Raw genomic sequence first — 17,650 nt, forward strand, 5'->3', positions numbered from 1 at the left:
CACGAGATATAACACGTAAGACCGAAAAAGGTTGACAATTTCCAAGATCATTCTTATTACCACCTTTAAAAATAGGAGTTATCCTAGAAACTTTCAAGCAATCAGGAAAACTTCCCTGTTTCAAGCACATATTAATAAGGGAAGTGAAAACATCCGCAACATAAGGAAACGCTGTTTTAACACAAGAAGATTAAGTGAACCACTAACTTTATCCCAAAAATATTTTTCTCTACTCCATCACGAGAGAAGTGTTTCATATAGACCTACATAGAAATAACAATTGGAGTCTTCATAAAAAAAAACTCCAAAGGAGGATCATCATCAGAAGGTACAATACGGGAAGATAAAGTGACGCCAATATTAGAAAAATGTGGAGAAAGAGCACCACATACCTCTTCTGGTATATATGTTGGCAAATCATTCTGCATTTCTACTTCATCGGGTAAAAAATCATTGTCTGACTGTATCACGCTTTTAATTATTTTCCCCGTTTTTGCAGGGCTACCACAAGTTTCAGTGAATTTGTTTTCGAAATATTTTTTTTTACATTTATCAGTAATTTATTAAGGGCATTCCTATAGTTTTTGTAAATTCTTGAACAAATCGGATCATTTTCAATATTTAAAGTATTCTCATAAAATTGATCTCTTTTATTAATACACCGTAACAAGCTAGGTGAAAGCCATGGTATCTTAGGATTCTTTTTCCTTGATAGTGAACAGCCATCATGTAAGTCATTGTCATTATCAAAAACATCAATTTATATACTCATAGTATGTTTTAATTTATTTCAACCTTATCCCGAACGTTTCCTCAGATGTTCGTGTTTAGATTTAGTTCAATATTCCCCTCAGCATTCTCTGAAAAGCTCACCTGAATGCCCTTTGCCTTTTTTGAAATTAAAGGTCAAACTTGCCCACCTTTCTCAATTCCGAGCAAAACATATGCCTCAAAATTTTAGTTGGATGTCTTTTGGAAAGGATTGTCATGGGGAGGAAGGGGCTTGATGCCCTTCGATCACTTTTGACTCTTAAAAAGGGTCCAAGAACTTGTGACTTTCTATCAAATGAACCCCATCTGAAGTTTACTACGCCACCCACTTCATAAAAAAAATCCTCAACTTCTGTGGAAACAAGTTTCTAAACTTACTTGTTCGCACTCCCTTAAATCTGGACAGATTAATATTTCTGATTGGAATGCTCATTTTTCGTCAGTTTTTTCAGCTGACCCGTCACCTCTCGAGTCTTCTTTTCGAGATATTCTTTATAGTTACCTATCAAATATTGACCATAGTAAGAACTTTACAAATATTCCACCTTCATCCGTAGCTACACAAATTTAACTCATGCAAACGGAAAAAGCTCCCGGTCAGGATGGACTGCAGACCGAGCATCTGAAGCATGGTGTGGCTTACCTCTGTGACGACCTTTCCCTGTTGCTCCAAGGAATTTTGTCTCCGCAATGTGTGCCCATTGCCTCTGTGAAGGTGTTGTAACTTGCATTAGGAGAAAGATTAAGGACCCTTCAGTTTGTAGCTCGTATAGGACAATTACTGTTCGTTCGATGATTAGCGAACTTCTTGGAAAATTATTTTCCACTTATTAATGTGCGTTGCAATTTCGGCGACAATCAGGTTAGGTTTAGAAGTGACATGGGAGTTCAAAATGCACAAATTGTTTTCCTTTATATTATTGTTCCCCACCGTTTGCTAAGAAAGGTGTGTTTGTGTTTGCCTTAGATACTACTAAAGCCTTTGACTGTGTCCGTCATTCTTCTGCTATTTTTACTCTCCTTCGTAATGGCGTCAACCCATTCATTTGTTCTTGGCATCAAAATTCTCATGTTAAGGTGTGTTCTGGTACCAATCTTACTGATCGTATTCTAGTAAAGAGAGGGGTCAAACAAGGTTCGGTTATTAGTCCAGCTTTATTTAATAACGTTATCCGAACAGCTACCAGAAATATTCCCCCTTTCCTGATTGACCAGTTAATTGATATTAGTCATCTATCTTATGCTGATGATATAGTTCTTCTAGCTAAAGATCTTGATTCACTTCAAACTGCCATAAATGTTGTTCAATCTAGTTTTTCAAATATTGCTCTTTCCTTAGACGCTTCTAAAACCAAATTTATGGTATTTAATCCAAAATCTGAAGCAAGTGAGTCTCTAGTCGGGTCATCCTCAATCACAATTACAGATATGTTAAATTATCTGGGACTACGTTTTGGTGTGTATGAAGAATATACCCAAATTCTTATTATTCAAGATATCAAGGAAAAACTTCGTTAGACCTGGGGTATGCTTGGCAAAATAAAAATACCCTCAAAATCAAGTTTGACTCTTAAAACAGCAATATAACTTTTAATTTCCAATGAAATGAGCCGCCTTTAAAGTTTATACGACTACCACTTCCATAAGAACCGTAAAACTCCGAGGCATATCTTACAATCTTTGCCCCCAAGGCTCTGTTGGATTTTTCAACGCCTAAGGCCTTGTTATATGATCTTTGGACTATTTTTAACTAAATGGCTATCTCAAATTTTCTATCAACGGCATTAGGGGAAAAGAGGACGTGGGGGCTGCTAGTTACCCTTTAATCACTTTTGACTCTTAAAAAGGGTACTAGAACTTCTGATTCCCAAATGGGCCTCCCTCCCAAAGATGATCCGATCACCCCTTCCCTAAAATTCTTATATGTTAATAATGGGTAAGTGGGGGGGCTAGTTACCTTCCCATCAATTTTGACTCTTAAGAAGGGCAATAGAACTTACGATTTCCAATCGAATGAGCTCTTTTCAAACTTTTTAAGACAGCTACTTCTATACGAACTGTCTCGGTCAGAAAAAAAAAGAAAACAAAAATAATACAGTGCATCCAAATCGCTCTTTATCTCGGCAGTACTATTGCGCTGCCTACGATTTCTCATCGTTCTGAGTTTTCGCTATTAGCCTATGAGTTTAAAATAAGTGTAATAACTTATAACCCGCACCCTGAGGGCTGTGGGGGAGTTGTTATCCCCAAAGACATAATTATTGGGCCTTTCAACTATGCTGAACCAAATGGCTATCTCAAAATTCTAATTGGATATGTTTGGGGAAATGTTGAGGAGGGGGGCTGGTTACCATCGAATCGCTTTTGCCTCTTTAAAAGAACACTAGAACTTTCAGTTTCCAATTGAATGACCCCGTTTCAAAGTTTCTACGACAGCTCCTTGTATGCAAAGTGCCTTGGAAAAAAAAAATTAAAATAACACATTGTGCCCACATCGCTCTTTACTTGGGCAGCACTATTTCAATGCTTATGATTCTAAGCAACTTAGATTTATTTTTTTTCACTCATTTGAACCCAATGTTGCACCTTGAGCTACCAAAACCTCCCAAAACTTATTCACTTCGCTAACATTTTTGACTAGGACACTCGAAGCCTTTGAATAATCAACTCTAATTTTCTTTATATGATCCGCAAAGACTTAAGTAACGTCCCAGAACATAAGAAACAAATAACATGTCAAGGAGTTCGTGGTAACGAACTATAGGTAAGGAGCGACCCGGCTCAATAGTAACCAAAACTCTAAAAACGGAATTTTGATTCCAATAGAAACATCAAAAGAATGAGATTCTTATGCTAATTTTAAATATACAAGTTTCTTACAAGTTTATGCAAGTTCAGTCATACCCATCAAAAGCTACGAGCCTGAGAAAATTTGCCCTATTTCCGAAAAAAGGGAGAAGCAGCCCCTTAAAAGTCATAGTATCTTAATGAAAATCTCACTATCACATTCAGCGTATCAGAGAGCTCTACTGTAGAAGTTTTAAGCTCCTATCTGCAAAAATGTGGAATTTTCTTTTTTGTTGCCAAAAGAAAGATCACGGATGCGTGTTTATTTGTTTTTGTGTTTTTGTTGGGTTTTTTTTTCAGGGGTGATCGTATCAATCCAGTGGTCCTAGAATATCATGAGAGGGTCATATAAACGGAAATCACAATTTCTAGTGCCCTTTTTATGTGACCAAAAAATTGGAGGGCAACTTTGCCCCCTCCCACGCTCAATTTTCCCAGAGTCACTGGATCAAAATTTTCAGAAAGCCATTTTGTTCAACATAGCCAAAAAATTTAATAGCTATGTCTCTGAGGACGACCTAATCCCCCAGAGTCCCTAGGGGAAGACATGAAACGGACGAACTTTATTCATTGTTTACATATAGTATTGGTTATTAGAAAGTTTACAGATGTTTTCAGGGGGTATTTTTTCGGGGGGGGGGGGTTTCCGGGAGAAAGGGGCTATGTGGGAGGATCTTTCTATGGAGGATTTTTTCTTGGAGGAAGAGAATGTTTCATTAAGGGGGCGCCGGTTTTCCCAGCATTATTTAAAAAATGATAAGAAAATAATTAATAAAAACAAGTTTTTTCAACTGAAAGTAAGGACCAACATTAAAATTGAAAACTAACAGAAATTATTACGTATATGAGGGGGTTCGTCCCCTCGTCAATACCTCGCTTTTTACGCTAAATTTTTTTTAGTACTTTCAAAAGAGCTATTTATTTTGATTAAACGGCCTTTGGGATTCAGCGGTCATTCTTAAGGAATTGGAACCAAATTCGAACTTAAGCGTAAAGAGCAAGGTATTGAGGAATTTTTTTTTGTTTCTAATTTTTAATTTTGCTCCTTACTTTCAGTTGAAAAAACTTGATTTTTTATTTAATTAATATCTAGAATAACCTTGAAATCCTGCAATTTTTTTATAAAGTAAATGCCCCTCTCTCAAACCTATTTTTTATTTCTCTCCGTATGGACTTCTACGCAATGAAAACTTGTCACTGTATATACAACCTAACTATTAAAACTAGAAGCGTGAGACTTTTTTGAGAAATGATCTTGGAACCTTGGTCCGTAAAATTTGTATCCTTGAAACTGAAAACAAATAACGTTGATCACTGAATGACCACTGAAAACAAATGATCACCAATGATCGCTGAAAAAAATTAATCAAGATATATTAACTACCTATTTTAGAAATGGTGTTTTATTTTCAGTAAAAAAAGGCATTAAACGGTTTTTTTCAGTTTTGCTATTACAATTTTGGGGCTGATATTACAATTTAGATGTCCAAAATCAAAACATATGGTTCTTAATAATTAAATTTTATTCACTTACACCCTAGATTTCGTTATTTGGCTGTCCTGAAAGAAAACAAACTGAGTACTTGTCTGACAAATGGTTTTTAAGCTCTACCAAAACTGGCTTAAATCAATTTCCATCCTGGTGATTACAAATCTGAGGGTAATGTTACAAGAAGAGCCTCTAAAATAAAAACATGTTAAGCAAATATTTCAAAAGTGTATCTTCGAAAAGTCAACAGCTACTCTAAGACTATTATCAAGAGTTCCATTAATTACCGAAGCTACACATGATAATGCCATCTCTGTAGTTCTACCCTTACTGAAACCAAATTGAATTGGATTTAACAGTTTATGCAGCTCCAAATGATCATATATTCTTGTGTTAATACATTTTTCTAGTACACGAGAAATTCTTATTACTGCCTTTAAAAATAGAAGTTATCCTAGCAAGTTTCAAGCAATCAGGAAACTTTCCCTGTTTCAAACACACATTAATAAGGGAAATAAAAAAACATCAGCAATATAATGAAACACAGTTTTTAACATAAGAAGATTAAGTGAACCATTATTGGAAGATGTACTTTTTATCCCAAAAATAATTTTGAAGATATGAAAGATATGAAGATGTGAATAGATAATGTTGAAAATGGTTTTTGATGTACCTGTCCCATTTTAGTTTTTTTCCAGGACATACAGCCTCACGGAGAAACTATGTTGAAGTGTCTTTTGTTGTAAATTTATTGATGGAATAAATATTTTCATATAAATAAATAACTCTAATTCTAAATATTACATATTTAATAGGCCTTTCAAAGTTGTTGACAGTTGAGTCCTGTAAACATGCTTAATCCTTATGACTGAATGTCCAAAAGCTGGACTCTCTTTCTTCTACCCCACGAACAACTCCCAATCCCTATCTCAGTCTTCTCACACATATGTGAGGCACATCCTGTTTCTTATTTAATTTATGATCTTCCGGGAGTTGTTTTAGGACATTGTTATAAATGATTTAATGTAATCGTTCAGTGCCATTGAAATTTTAGCATCACTGTCCCAAATAAAAACTCAGAATTATATATTTTACAATTGGTGATGTATTTTCACCAAACTCTGTATTTAATGAACTCCGGTGTAAAAAAAATTACAAACATATAGCCAATATTTCATAACAATATGGAAGTCAAGGAAAAAACACACATCACATTTAATGAAAAACGATTAAATGTAAAAGTAAATATAATAAAAAAAAAACAGAAAATAAGGACGAATTTAAACCAGGGAAAAAAACGAAAAAAACAAGCCAAATAACAAAATTCAGTAAGGGTCTCCGCAAAGCTGCTCCCTGTGCTGAAGAAAAAAAAAACCATCCTTTAAAAGTGAACATTAACAAAGCAGAATAAACACTGAAACAAAAAAACAAAAGCAGGCCAGAATAAAGGAAAGACTATTCACAAATTTAATCGGGTAAGAATCCTCTCCCTAGTGATTAATACAGCTTCTCTACTGAACTGATTTTATTAATACGGTTAAATAGTCTTGATTTAATAGTGAATATAACTTGATTCTCTTTGTTTAAAGTTTTCGTAAATTAGGTTTGTCGAAATATCGCCATTATCTCGATTTAAACCGGGGTCTTTATTAATGTAATTTTTTATTTCAACTTTCTCCTTGAAAGGTTGTGGTAAACCATTTAATGTGGGAATCAAAATTGTCTCGTCAAAAAGAACTAAATAATCTGAATGTTCAAAAACTAGGATGGTTAAGGCAAGAGTCAAAATCCAAAATCAGAAAATTAAGCAATACTCCCAACTGTACTAAGTATTTAACGCTAAACGCATTAAGGGCTTGGCTTGGAACGCCAAGTCTGTCTTGACTTCTTTGACTTGACTTTTTTCCTTCTAGGAATCATATTGGCTTGAACAATATTCTTGGGCGTTATTTAAGGCTATGTCTCATATGCTCTGCATTGGGTACGGGAGATTTCCACCGCAATCACTGACTGATATGTGGCTTACTATGCTATCCATGATTAGTGGTGCCACCTGCTATGCTCTCTTCCTTGGTCATGCGACTAATTTAATTCAGAGTTTGGATTCTTCAAGGAGACAATATCGAGAGAAGGTAAGTTTTTCTTAATAAAGATGAAAATTAGATGGACATGTACTTTTGAAATTAAGTTCTTCATCAGGTAGATTTATTTTGCCACCTAGATTTATGAAAACCAGATAGATTGTTCGAATCCACCCGGGGTCGAAAAATATATTACAAAAATATATAGCCAACGAAAAATATTAGCCAACGAAAAATATAGCCAACGAATAATAGTTTCTTAGATGGGGTTTTCAGACAAGGTGGATCTAAATACTGTGCTTCTTGTTTTGATCTGACTCCACTCTTAGGAGTTATGGGTTATTACAGTTTTTACTCCATGCTCTTGGTGACAATTGGAGTATAAGACATTACTAAATCTGTACCATAACAAAAAATTTTTTTTTTTTAAATAGAGCAAATCCCTCTGGCTGGAAAACTATATTGTTTAGTGTATAATCTATAGGTTTCTTAAGGGGATTGTTAATGACAAGGTATGTCTTAACGGCAAAAACAGTACTAATGACGAATATCAAATGGAAAGTGAGGCGGGCTTATAAAAAGAGATAGGAACATTTTTTGCGAATATTGAAAACATTTATTAAATGTGGTTTTCTAAAGTTAGTAGGGAATCGACTGCACTTCCATTGTCAAAATCAATGTTTGTTAATAAACTAGCGTCAATAATTGGGTATCGGTTATGATTTTGCAAGGTTTACAGTAATGTTATTTGCTCCTTAAAATTATTGATTACAAAACAAAACAAATAGAAAAAGTGGCCATGTTTTGCCTTGGTTGTCAAATCAGCTGTGAAGTGTTATTTGGTAGATGAAGACTTCCAAAGCGCCTCAAGGGTATACTATGGAAACAACACATATACCTGAGTAAATTTAAAGACGCAACGTCAACTCGACTTTTGTTTGTTAATAAACTAGAGTAAATAATTTGGTCCGTCATGATTTTGCAAGGTTTACAGTAATTTTATTCGCTTTTCAAAATTATTGATTACAAAACGAAACAAATAGAAAAAGTGGCCATGTTTGGCCTTGGTTGTCAAATCAGCTATGAGGTTTTATTTACTAGATGAAGACTTCCAAAGTACATCAAGAGTATACTTTGGAAACAACACATGTACCTGAGTAAATTAAAAGACGCAACGTCAACTTGACTTTTCAAATTGTCTACACTACCTCGTAAATGGCTAGGGTGGTGTAGTTGAAATTTTGACAAGGGCCACGTGGACCTCAGATTTTGACTTAGGGGAGAGGATTATAAGCTTTTATGGTTACTTGTAGTCTATTCCTGACAAATAAGCGAAGTAAATAAAAAGCAGTACGTTTTGCCAGATTATCAAAATATGGTATTTTCAACATTCCGAGAACAGGTTGGGTTATCAAGTTGAAACTTTCTGGGAGTGATTTGGCGGAGCAAGTAGACGCTCAATTGAGACTTAGTGAAAGACGAAGAAGCTAAATCAGAACACGCTATATACATCCAGGTTACCAAAATATTGTGTCTGCAATATCTAAAGAACAGATTGAATTGGGCCGTAATATCTCAGGTGGCGTGGGGGGTGATTTTTTTTCTGATAAGTCTAAATCGAGTTCTAAGTTCAATAGCTAAAAGCAGCCATTGAATCTAAATTGATTTCTAAGTTCAATCAAACAGTTCGTGGTAATGAACTGTAAGTAAGGAGCGACCCGGCTCAATAGTAACCGAAACTCTAAAAAACAGAATTTTGATATCAATAGATACATCAAAAGAATAAAATTTTTATGCTGATTTCAAATATGTAAGTTTTATCAAGCCCTACCTATCAAAAGTTTAGTCCTGCCCATCAAAAGTTACGCGCCTGAGAAAATTTGCCTGATTTTCAAAAAAAGAAGAAACACCCTGTAAAAGTCATAGAACCTTAGTGAAAATCAAACCATCATATTCAGCGTATCAGAGAACCCTACTGTAGAGGTTTCAAGCTACTATCTGCAAAAATGTGGAATTTTTTATTTTTTGCAAGAAAAAAGATCACGGATGCGTGTTTTTTTTTTTTTTTTTTTTTTCCCGGGGTTGATGGTACCCAGTGGTCCTAGGATATCACAGGAAGGCTCATTCGAACGGAAATTAAAAGTTCTAGTGCCCTTTTTAAGTGATCAAAAAAAAAATAGAGGGCAAGTATGCCCCCTCCCACGCTAATTTTTTTTCCCAAAGTCACCCAATCAAAATTTTGAGATAACCATTTTGTTCAGTATGGTCTAAAAATCTAATAATTATGTCTATGAGGATGACTGAATCCCCCAAAGTCCCCGGGGGATGGGCTGCAAGTTATGAACTTCGCCCAATGTTTACAAAGAGTATTGGTTATTGGGAAGTATACAGACGTTTTCAGGGGGATATTTTATGGTAGTGGGGGGGGGGGGTCAGAGGTTGCGTGGGGGGCTCTACTCATGTAGGAAATTTTCATATGGGAAGGGACACTGCTATGAAAGGGGCGCCGGATTTCCAAGCATTATTTGATAAAACGATCAGAAATGAAATAAAAAAAACAAATTTTTCAACTGAAAGTAAAAAGCAACATCAAAAATTAAAATGAACAGAAATTATTACGTATGTTATTGGGTTCACCCCCTAGTAAATACCTCGCTCTTTACGCTAATTGTTTTTTAATACTTTCCTAGGAGCTATTTATTCTAATTAATAGCCTAAGGGGTAAATTTGACTCTTTCTCACAACTAAATTTTTTAATACACTAAAAACTTTAGCGTAAAGAGCGAGGCGTTGAGGAGGGGACAGCCCCTTTCACATACATAATAATTTCTGTTCGTTTTAAGTTTTAATGTCGCTCCTTACTTTCAGTTAAAAAACCTTGTTTTTTTTACTTAGTAGCTAAAAGCAGCCATTGAACTTGATCGAATTAACAGTTAAGTAGCCAGGCAAATAAAAAGGCAATCAACGCAGTATATCCACTTTGAAGAATTTTTTCATAGATCCCTGGAGTTTGATGCCTGTCTACGGACAATAGAACGCAGTTACATAATCTACGGAATATCTGTGGAAAAACTGTAATCCTATTAAAAACGTCATATTCATCCTCCACCTGTGACATTTGCCCCAAATCACCAGAGAACTCTGCAACAAATTCGTTCTTTTTCTACGACAATGCTTTGTAACACTAAAAATTTGAATGCAGTCTGGTCTGCAACATTTTTGTCTATAATATTTGGTATTGGTAAATTGTATTCCCGAGACACAAAACAGGCACGAAATTCAATTTCTTGTTGACGTAAAGATCTGATATTCAACGGACGAAGTCCGAAATGGGTAAACCTGCTGATTTGCCACTTTAAGAGGAGGAGAAAGCTTCATAGAACTACCACAAAGAAATATATTGCCAAAAATAATCAGTTTTAATGTTTTCCAATTACTTACTCTTACAGGATATTAATACACAAATAGCGACGAAGACCCACTGCCTTTCCATCATAAACAATAAGTAGAACAACAGGGAAATTCTTATACAAGACAGTGGAACGCAACTTTAAATGAATATTTCGATATTAATACAAAACTAACCATCAAAGTACAAGTTCTGCAATGAGGTCTTCTCTCTTTGAAACTAATCAAGTCCTGTAAAACCTTAAGGATTTGCCTAAGGCTGAACCTTTCCTCTATCTTATGATTGCTGGTTTTACTGGGTATATTTTAGTTCCTTCTGTCAGCTAAAATAATGAAAAAAAACAGGGCCATGTCGATGATTTTAATTCTGAACGTACCGCAAAAAAATACAACCCTTTCGTTATTCAGAAATATCAGAATTATTTGATTTTGTCCTGAGTTTAATCTCTGTTTTGGTATTCCCAGTATCTTATTCAAGTTTTTGTTTTAACTTGCTTATTCCCATGCATTTAGAACTTCAAATTCTTCTCACAGTCACTTTTAAATTAGTATTTAGTGGTCATGTTATATTCTAAAAGAAATCGGCCAAGGTTTGCATCAAATTATTACTAAATCTGTTGAGATCGTTCGTAAAGGAAATGACAGAAAAGGAATGCAAACATCATTCAAATTTACTGGCCAGCGAATAAGAAAACAATTTTAGATCCAGGCGAAGCGCCAATATTGCACCTATGAGCGTTTGTGATGGAAGGAGCTGCTTGGTTTTTGCGGTCATGTGCCTGGACCATGAGTTCTTTCGTGGCACCTAGAGTACCCTCCCCCTAGTACTAGGGAGAGCCACGCCCTCTAGCTTGAAATACTGTTACTGTGTTTAACAGCCAGATTCTTTTCCCCGCCTGTATTTTATTTCTCATCTGTTTTTTCCTCTTTCGTGGCCAATATTGTATCCAGGGGAAGAGGGCTACAGTGGTCTGGCCCCCCCCCAAATTTGTGTCCGACTCATAAAACAAAAAACAAAAATGCATAAAAAATAAATTTTTGATGCGTTTTTAAAGGTTATAAGATGTTAAAGGTATAAAATGTTAAGTAGCGATGTAAATCTAAAGCATTATATAAATCCAGGTTAAAAAACAGAGTATCTGCATTATCTCAGGGATGATGATTTAAGCTTAAAAAGAACAGATATTATTCTCAATGAAAAAATGAAACCCAAAACGAACAGGATTTAAAATAAAAAATCATATTAAACATAATGATAGCTAATACTGCTATAGATGAATAAGTGAATCCTAAAATTACATAAATTAAAATGAATAATCAAGTCGATCTTAAAATGAACAGATATCTCCAAAAATAGGAGTAGGGCTACCACCCCCTAACCCTTTTAAAGGTCAGAACACCATCGGTAATTTAGGACTACTGAAAACAAACTATAATCAAAAAAATAGATTGCTGAGACTTCAAGGAATTAACATAATTATCCATTAAACAATAACTTTGCAACCATTAGTAATCTTCATTCATCAGTTCTTAAGAATGCAAAGAATGCAAATATTGAAACTTCAGCTGAGAACTTGTTAGTTTTTATATACGAGTTTTTTTATTTGACTAGAAAATTACCAGTAATGTTTGGATTTCCGTTGATGAAAAATACGCTAAAGATCACTCCGTTTAACTCTTATTCGTTTCCACAGACGAGGAAAGTTTTCCATCCAATAAACATGTTAAATCCGTTGACAAAGATTGTGCATCAAATTATGTAAAATAAAAATAATTTACTTAGCACCAACTATAAAACAACAAAACACAAGTGGAGCACTAGGAAAAAGAAAAAACGAAACTTCAATATAAACAAATATAATACATAACTTTTAACGGCAAAACAATCGGATTAGCGGGTGGAAACAGCCCAGAAAAAATACAGCATTATCAGCTAAAACAGTATTTAATCTTTCGCATAACACTGAAATATTCCTATCAGCGTATTTACTAACAATAGCATGATTACGGTAAGATTAAGGCAAATAAACAAGGTATTTCAGATACCAAAAGTACATCACCCGAGTTGAATTTACCCGAGTTTACTTCCTCTGGAGTATAGAATACATACCAGACATAAATAAAACGGAATTATCAATGAAGGTACTGTAAGGAAGGGCGAGCGCTCAATGTGAGTAGCGACCAAGATCTGTGGCGATTTCCTCGTAGCCTATTTGAAGCTTTTGTTTAATGTCCAAAAGAGCTTTCGCACGGAGCCCTGACAGCGTAATGCAAATAGGTATTCCAAGCAACTTAATAACATCAGTACGTTGGATTGAAGAAGATCCACATGGCAGTGAAAAAACTGCGATTATACATTATATGTTAGGTACTCAAATTTATCAGAGCTAATCCAATATCAAACAATTCGTGGTAACGAACTGTAAGTATGGAGTGACCCGGCTCAATGGTAACCGAAACTCTAAAAAGAGGAATTTTGATACCAATAGATAAATCAAAAGAATTAAATTTTACTTTTGGTTTCAAATATATAAGTTTCATCAAGTTTAATCTTACCCATCAAAAGTTACACGCCTGAGAAAATTTGGCTTATTTTCAAAAAAAGGGGAAAAGACTCCCTAAAAGCTATAGAACCTTAATGAAAATCACACCATCATATTCAGCGTATCAGAGAACCCTACTGTAGAGGTTTCAAGCTCTTATCTACAAAAATGTGGAATTTTCCATTTTTTGCCAGAAGAAAGATCACGGATGCGTGTTTTTTTTTTCCCAGGGGTAATCGTATCGACCCAGTGGTCCTAGAATATCGTGGGAGGGCTCATTGGAACGGAAATTAAAAGTTCTAGTGCCCTTTTTAAGTGACAAAAATAGGGGGGCAACTAGGCCCCCTCCCACGCTCATTTTGTTTCCCAAAGTCACCCAATTAAAATTTTGAGATAGCCATTTTTTTCAGCATAGTCGAAAATCTAATAAATATGTCTTTTAGGATGATTTAATCCCCAAGAGTTCCCAGGGGAACGGCTGCAAGTTATGAACTTTGCCCATTGCTTACATATTGTATTGGTTATTTGGAGGTATACAGACATTTTCAGGAAGGATTTTTTTTCTGGTAGGTGGGGGGGGCTGTAGGACGGGGTTACTCGGGAGACTCTTTCCATGGAGGATGTTTCTTTGGGGTAAGGGACATTTTTATGAGGGGGGCGCTGGATTTCCAAGCATTATTTAAAAAACGATCAGAAATTAAATTTAAAAAAAACATTTTTTTCAGCTGAAAGTAAGAAGCAACATTAGAACTTAAAACGAGCAGAAATCATTATGTATATGAGGGCGTTCACCCCCAATTCAATATCTCCCTCTTTACGCTAAAGTTGTTTTTAGTACTTTCAAAAGAGCGATCTATTCTAATTAACCGGCCTTTGTGATTCAGGGGTTTGTGAATTAAACAAAATTTTACCTTTTAACGTAAAGAGCGTGGTATTGACTAAGGGGAAAACCCCCTCATATACGTAATAACAAATACGTAATAAAAAAAAAAACAATAAAAAAAACAAGCTTATTTTCGGAATTTTTTTTAATTAATCAAACAGTTCGTGGTAACGAACTGTAAGTAAGGAGCGACCCGGCTCAATGGTAACCGAGACTCTATAAAACGGTATTTTGATACAAATAGATACATCAAAAGAATAAGATTTTAATGCTGATTTCAAAAGTTAGGTGCTTGAGAAAATTTGGCTGATTTTCGAAAAAAGGGGGAAAGACCCCCTAAAAGTTATAGAACCTTAATGAAAATCACACCATCATATTCCGCGTATCAGAGAACCCTGTTGTAGAGGGTTCAAGCTCCCATCTACAAAAATGTGGAATTTTGCATTTTTTGCCAGAAGAAAGATCACGGGTGCGTGTTTTTTTTTTTTTTTTCCCAGCGGTGATCCTATTGACCCAGTTGTCCTAAAATATCGTGGGAGGGCTCAATGGAATGCAAATTAAAAGTTCTAGTGCCCTTTTTAAGTGACCAAAATAAATGGAGGGTAACTAGGCCCCCTCCCACGCTCATTTTTTCCTAAAGTCACCTGATCAAAATTTTGAGATAGCCATTTTGTTCAACATGTTCGAAAATATTATAAGTATGTCTTTTAGGATGACTTAATCCCCCGAAGTTCCCGGGGGAGGGCTTGAAGTTATGAACTTTACCCAATGTTAACATAGAGTATTGGTTATTTGGAAGCATACAGACGTTTTCAGGGGAGATTTTTCCTGGTAGTGGGGGGGGGGTCGGGTGGGTCGGGGCTTATGTGGGAGGATCTTTTCATGAAGGAAGTTTTCATGGGGGAAGGGACATTGCTATGAAGGGGACGCTGGACTTCCCAGCATTATTTAAAAAAAGATCAGAAATTTAATAGAAAAAAACAAGTATTTCAACTGCAACAGCAGCAACATCGAAACTATAAACGAACAGAAAATATTACATATATGATTGGGTTCACCCCCTAGTCAAAGCCTCGCTCTTTAAGCCAAAGATTTGTTAGTACTTTCAGAAGAGCTATTTATTCTAATTAATGGCCTTTGTGATTAAGCGGTCATTTTTAAAGAATTGGAACAAAATTCGAACTTTCGCTTAAAGAGCAAGGTATTGACTAGGGGGCGAACCCCATAATAAACGTATTAAAAATAAATAAATATAGAAGTTCGTTACGTAAGTTAATTCGTAAGTTACGTATATTTATAACTAATAAAAACGTTCGTAAATAAAATTAAACAAGTTTCGAGAAAGCCATTTAACTAAATAAAAGTAAATTAATATGAAAATTTTGTTTTAATTATTTATGTACGGTGAGCCAAGATCAAAACCTGTATTTATTCAAAAACGTTCAAAAATTGAATAAAAAAAACAATTTGTTTACACTGAAAGTAAGGAGCGACAATAAAACTTAAAACGAACAGAAATTATTCCGTATATGAAAGGGACTGTCCCCTCCTCAACGCCTCGCTCTTTACGCTAAAGGTTGACTCTGTCTCACAACTTTATTTTTTAAAACAATAAAAAAATTTAGCGTAAAGAGTGAAGCATTAAGGAGGGGACAGCCCCTTTCATATACGGAATAATTTCTGGTCGTTTTAAGTTTTAATGTCGCTCCTTACTTTCAGTTTAAAAAACTTGTTTTTTTTATGTAATAATAATAAAACATTAGAGCCGTATGGCATTTACTATAGGCAACGCTACAGCGTTACCTCTGATTCCCAGGATTTCCGTGACCAGGTCTAATATAGATGACGCCATCATATGTCACAAGCTAGACTTCAGAAGCCCATCGGGATTCCCCGAGCATGACACACACGTGGGAGCATCCTATTAATGGTACTCTTCTTGCGCATTGACACCTAATGGGAGAGTTTGGAAGATAAGCTGGTCATCTTGCGAGAAGAGTAGGTACCCAAACCGTTAAAAAGTATACTTAGGAGCCAGAGCGGAATGGTACGGTGACACTGTTTTCACACACATCTGAGGGCAATTTTGACAAACGATATGCTAGCACTCGAGGATTAAAAAAAAATTATTATTTACCATATTTTAGGAGTTGGACTCAGCATATTGGAAGAGCCAGGAATTAGAATTGAAATTGACTATAAATTACAAATACACTTGAAAGAATCGTTAAACAAGACTCGGGAAGCTGAAGTTACCCGGGTGTCCCTCCTAGCAATCATTTCCAGAGGACGAACTGATCTTAGAGCTAATTTAGAGCTAAATTTCTTCAGTGTATGTTACCTGATTTTGCTCTTGATTTTCTTATGAATTTGTCAGGCTTTCTTTGTTTTGGTAATGATTTTAGAGGTTGACCATCATTTCTACACTGTGCCCCTGATTTCTACGATGGTCTTGATTTCTACGGTTACCCCTGATTTCTAAGGTTTGCTCTTGATTTTTATGAATTTTTCAGGGTTTCATTGTTTTGGTAATGATTGTTTAGAGATTGACCATGATTTCTACGCTTTGATCACGATTCCGATAGCATGGTCTTGATTTCTATGGTTTGGTGCAGAGTTCTAGGGCTGACACTTTCTTGTAGATAAACAATTTATGATTTTTCTTAGAATACACTGCCTTTCTTGGCTTTAATATTTCATAGGGATAAGGCTTAATCAAACGGTTCGTGGTAACGAACTGTAAGTAAGGAGCGACCTGGCTCAATAATAACTAAAACTGTAAAAAACGGAATTTTGATACCAGTAGATACATCAGAAGAATCAAATTTTTATGCTGATTTAAAATATATAAGTTTTATCAAGTTTAGTTATACCCATCAAAAGTTACGCGCCTGAGAAAATTTGCCTTATTTTCGGAAAAAGGAGGAAACAACCCCTAAAAGTCATAGAACTCTAATGAAAGTCACACCATCATATTCAGCACATCAGAGAACCCTACTATAGAGGTTTCAAGCCCTTATCGGCAAAAATGTGGAATTTTGTATTTTTTTGCCAGAAGAAAGATTGTATTGTATCCAGGGGTGATTGTATTGATCCAGTACTCATAGAATATCGTGAGAGGGCTCATTCGAACGGAAATTAAAAGTTCTACTGCCCTTTTTAAGTGACAAAAAAATTGGAGGGCAGCTTGGCCCCCTCCCACGCTCATTTTTTTCCCGACATCACCCAATCCAAATTTTGAGACAGCTTTTGGTTGGTTTTAAGTTTGTTCTTGGTTAGTCAGTTTAATTTTGTTCGTTTCAGGGTTCATTTGTTCATCTATAGCAACATCTCTTATCTTTATGGTTGACATGTTTATTCCTTTTAACATCTACTCGTTTTGAATTTCATTTATTCATTCATAGTAATTTATTTTGTTTTAAGTTTGGATTATTACTATCTTGATAAACAAGCATTAATTATTCCTCATTGAGAACTTACAGGTAAATCAGTATATAAAATTATAATTATATATGTATTTATTTATTTGTAATTTTTTCTTGAAACGGCACTATATATTTCCTGATTTTTGGCAGACTACCATTTTCCGCTGTACAGAAACGATCTAGATAAATTACAATCTTGGTAA

General features: G+C 35.2%; 1 protein-coding gene across 2 annotated transcripts in view; it reads left to right on the forward strand.

Moving 5' to 3' along the window:
• Positions 1 to 17,650, forward strand: part of Ih (hyperpolarization activated cyclic nucleotide gated potassium channel Ih) — a 502,482-nt gene that overhangs the window by 351,220 nt on the left and 133,612 nt on the right. For both annotated transcript variants that reach the window (XM_089102539.1, XM_089102540.1), the window contains one exon: positions 7,021 to 7,239. In XM_089102539.1, coding sequence (XP_088958665.1) covers positions 7,021 to 7,239 — 219 coding nt within the window. The remainder of the gene's footprint in view (positions 1 to 7,020; positions 7,240 to 17,650) is intronic.

This window comes from Artemia sp. Qi Xiang Cuo, chromosome 16 (genome assembly GCF_049724085.1).
Source record: "Artemia sp. Qi Xiang Cuo chromosome 16, ASM4972408v1, whole genome shotgun sequence".
Classification (NCBI taxonomy): domain Eukaryota; kingdom Metazoa; phylum Arthropoda; class Branchiopoda; order Anostraca; family Artemiidae; genus Artemia; species Artemia sp. Qi Xiang Cuo.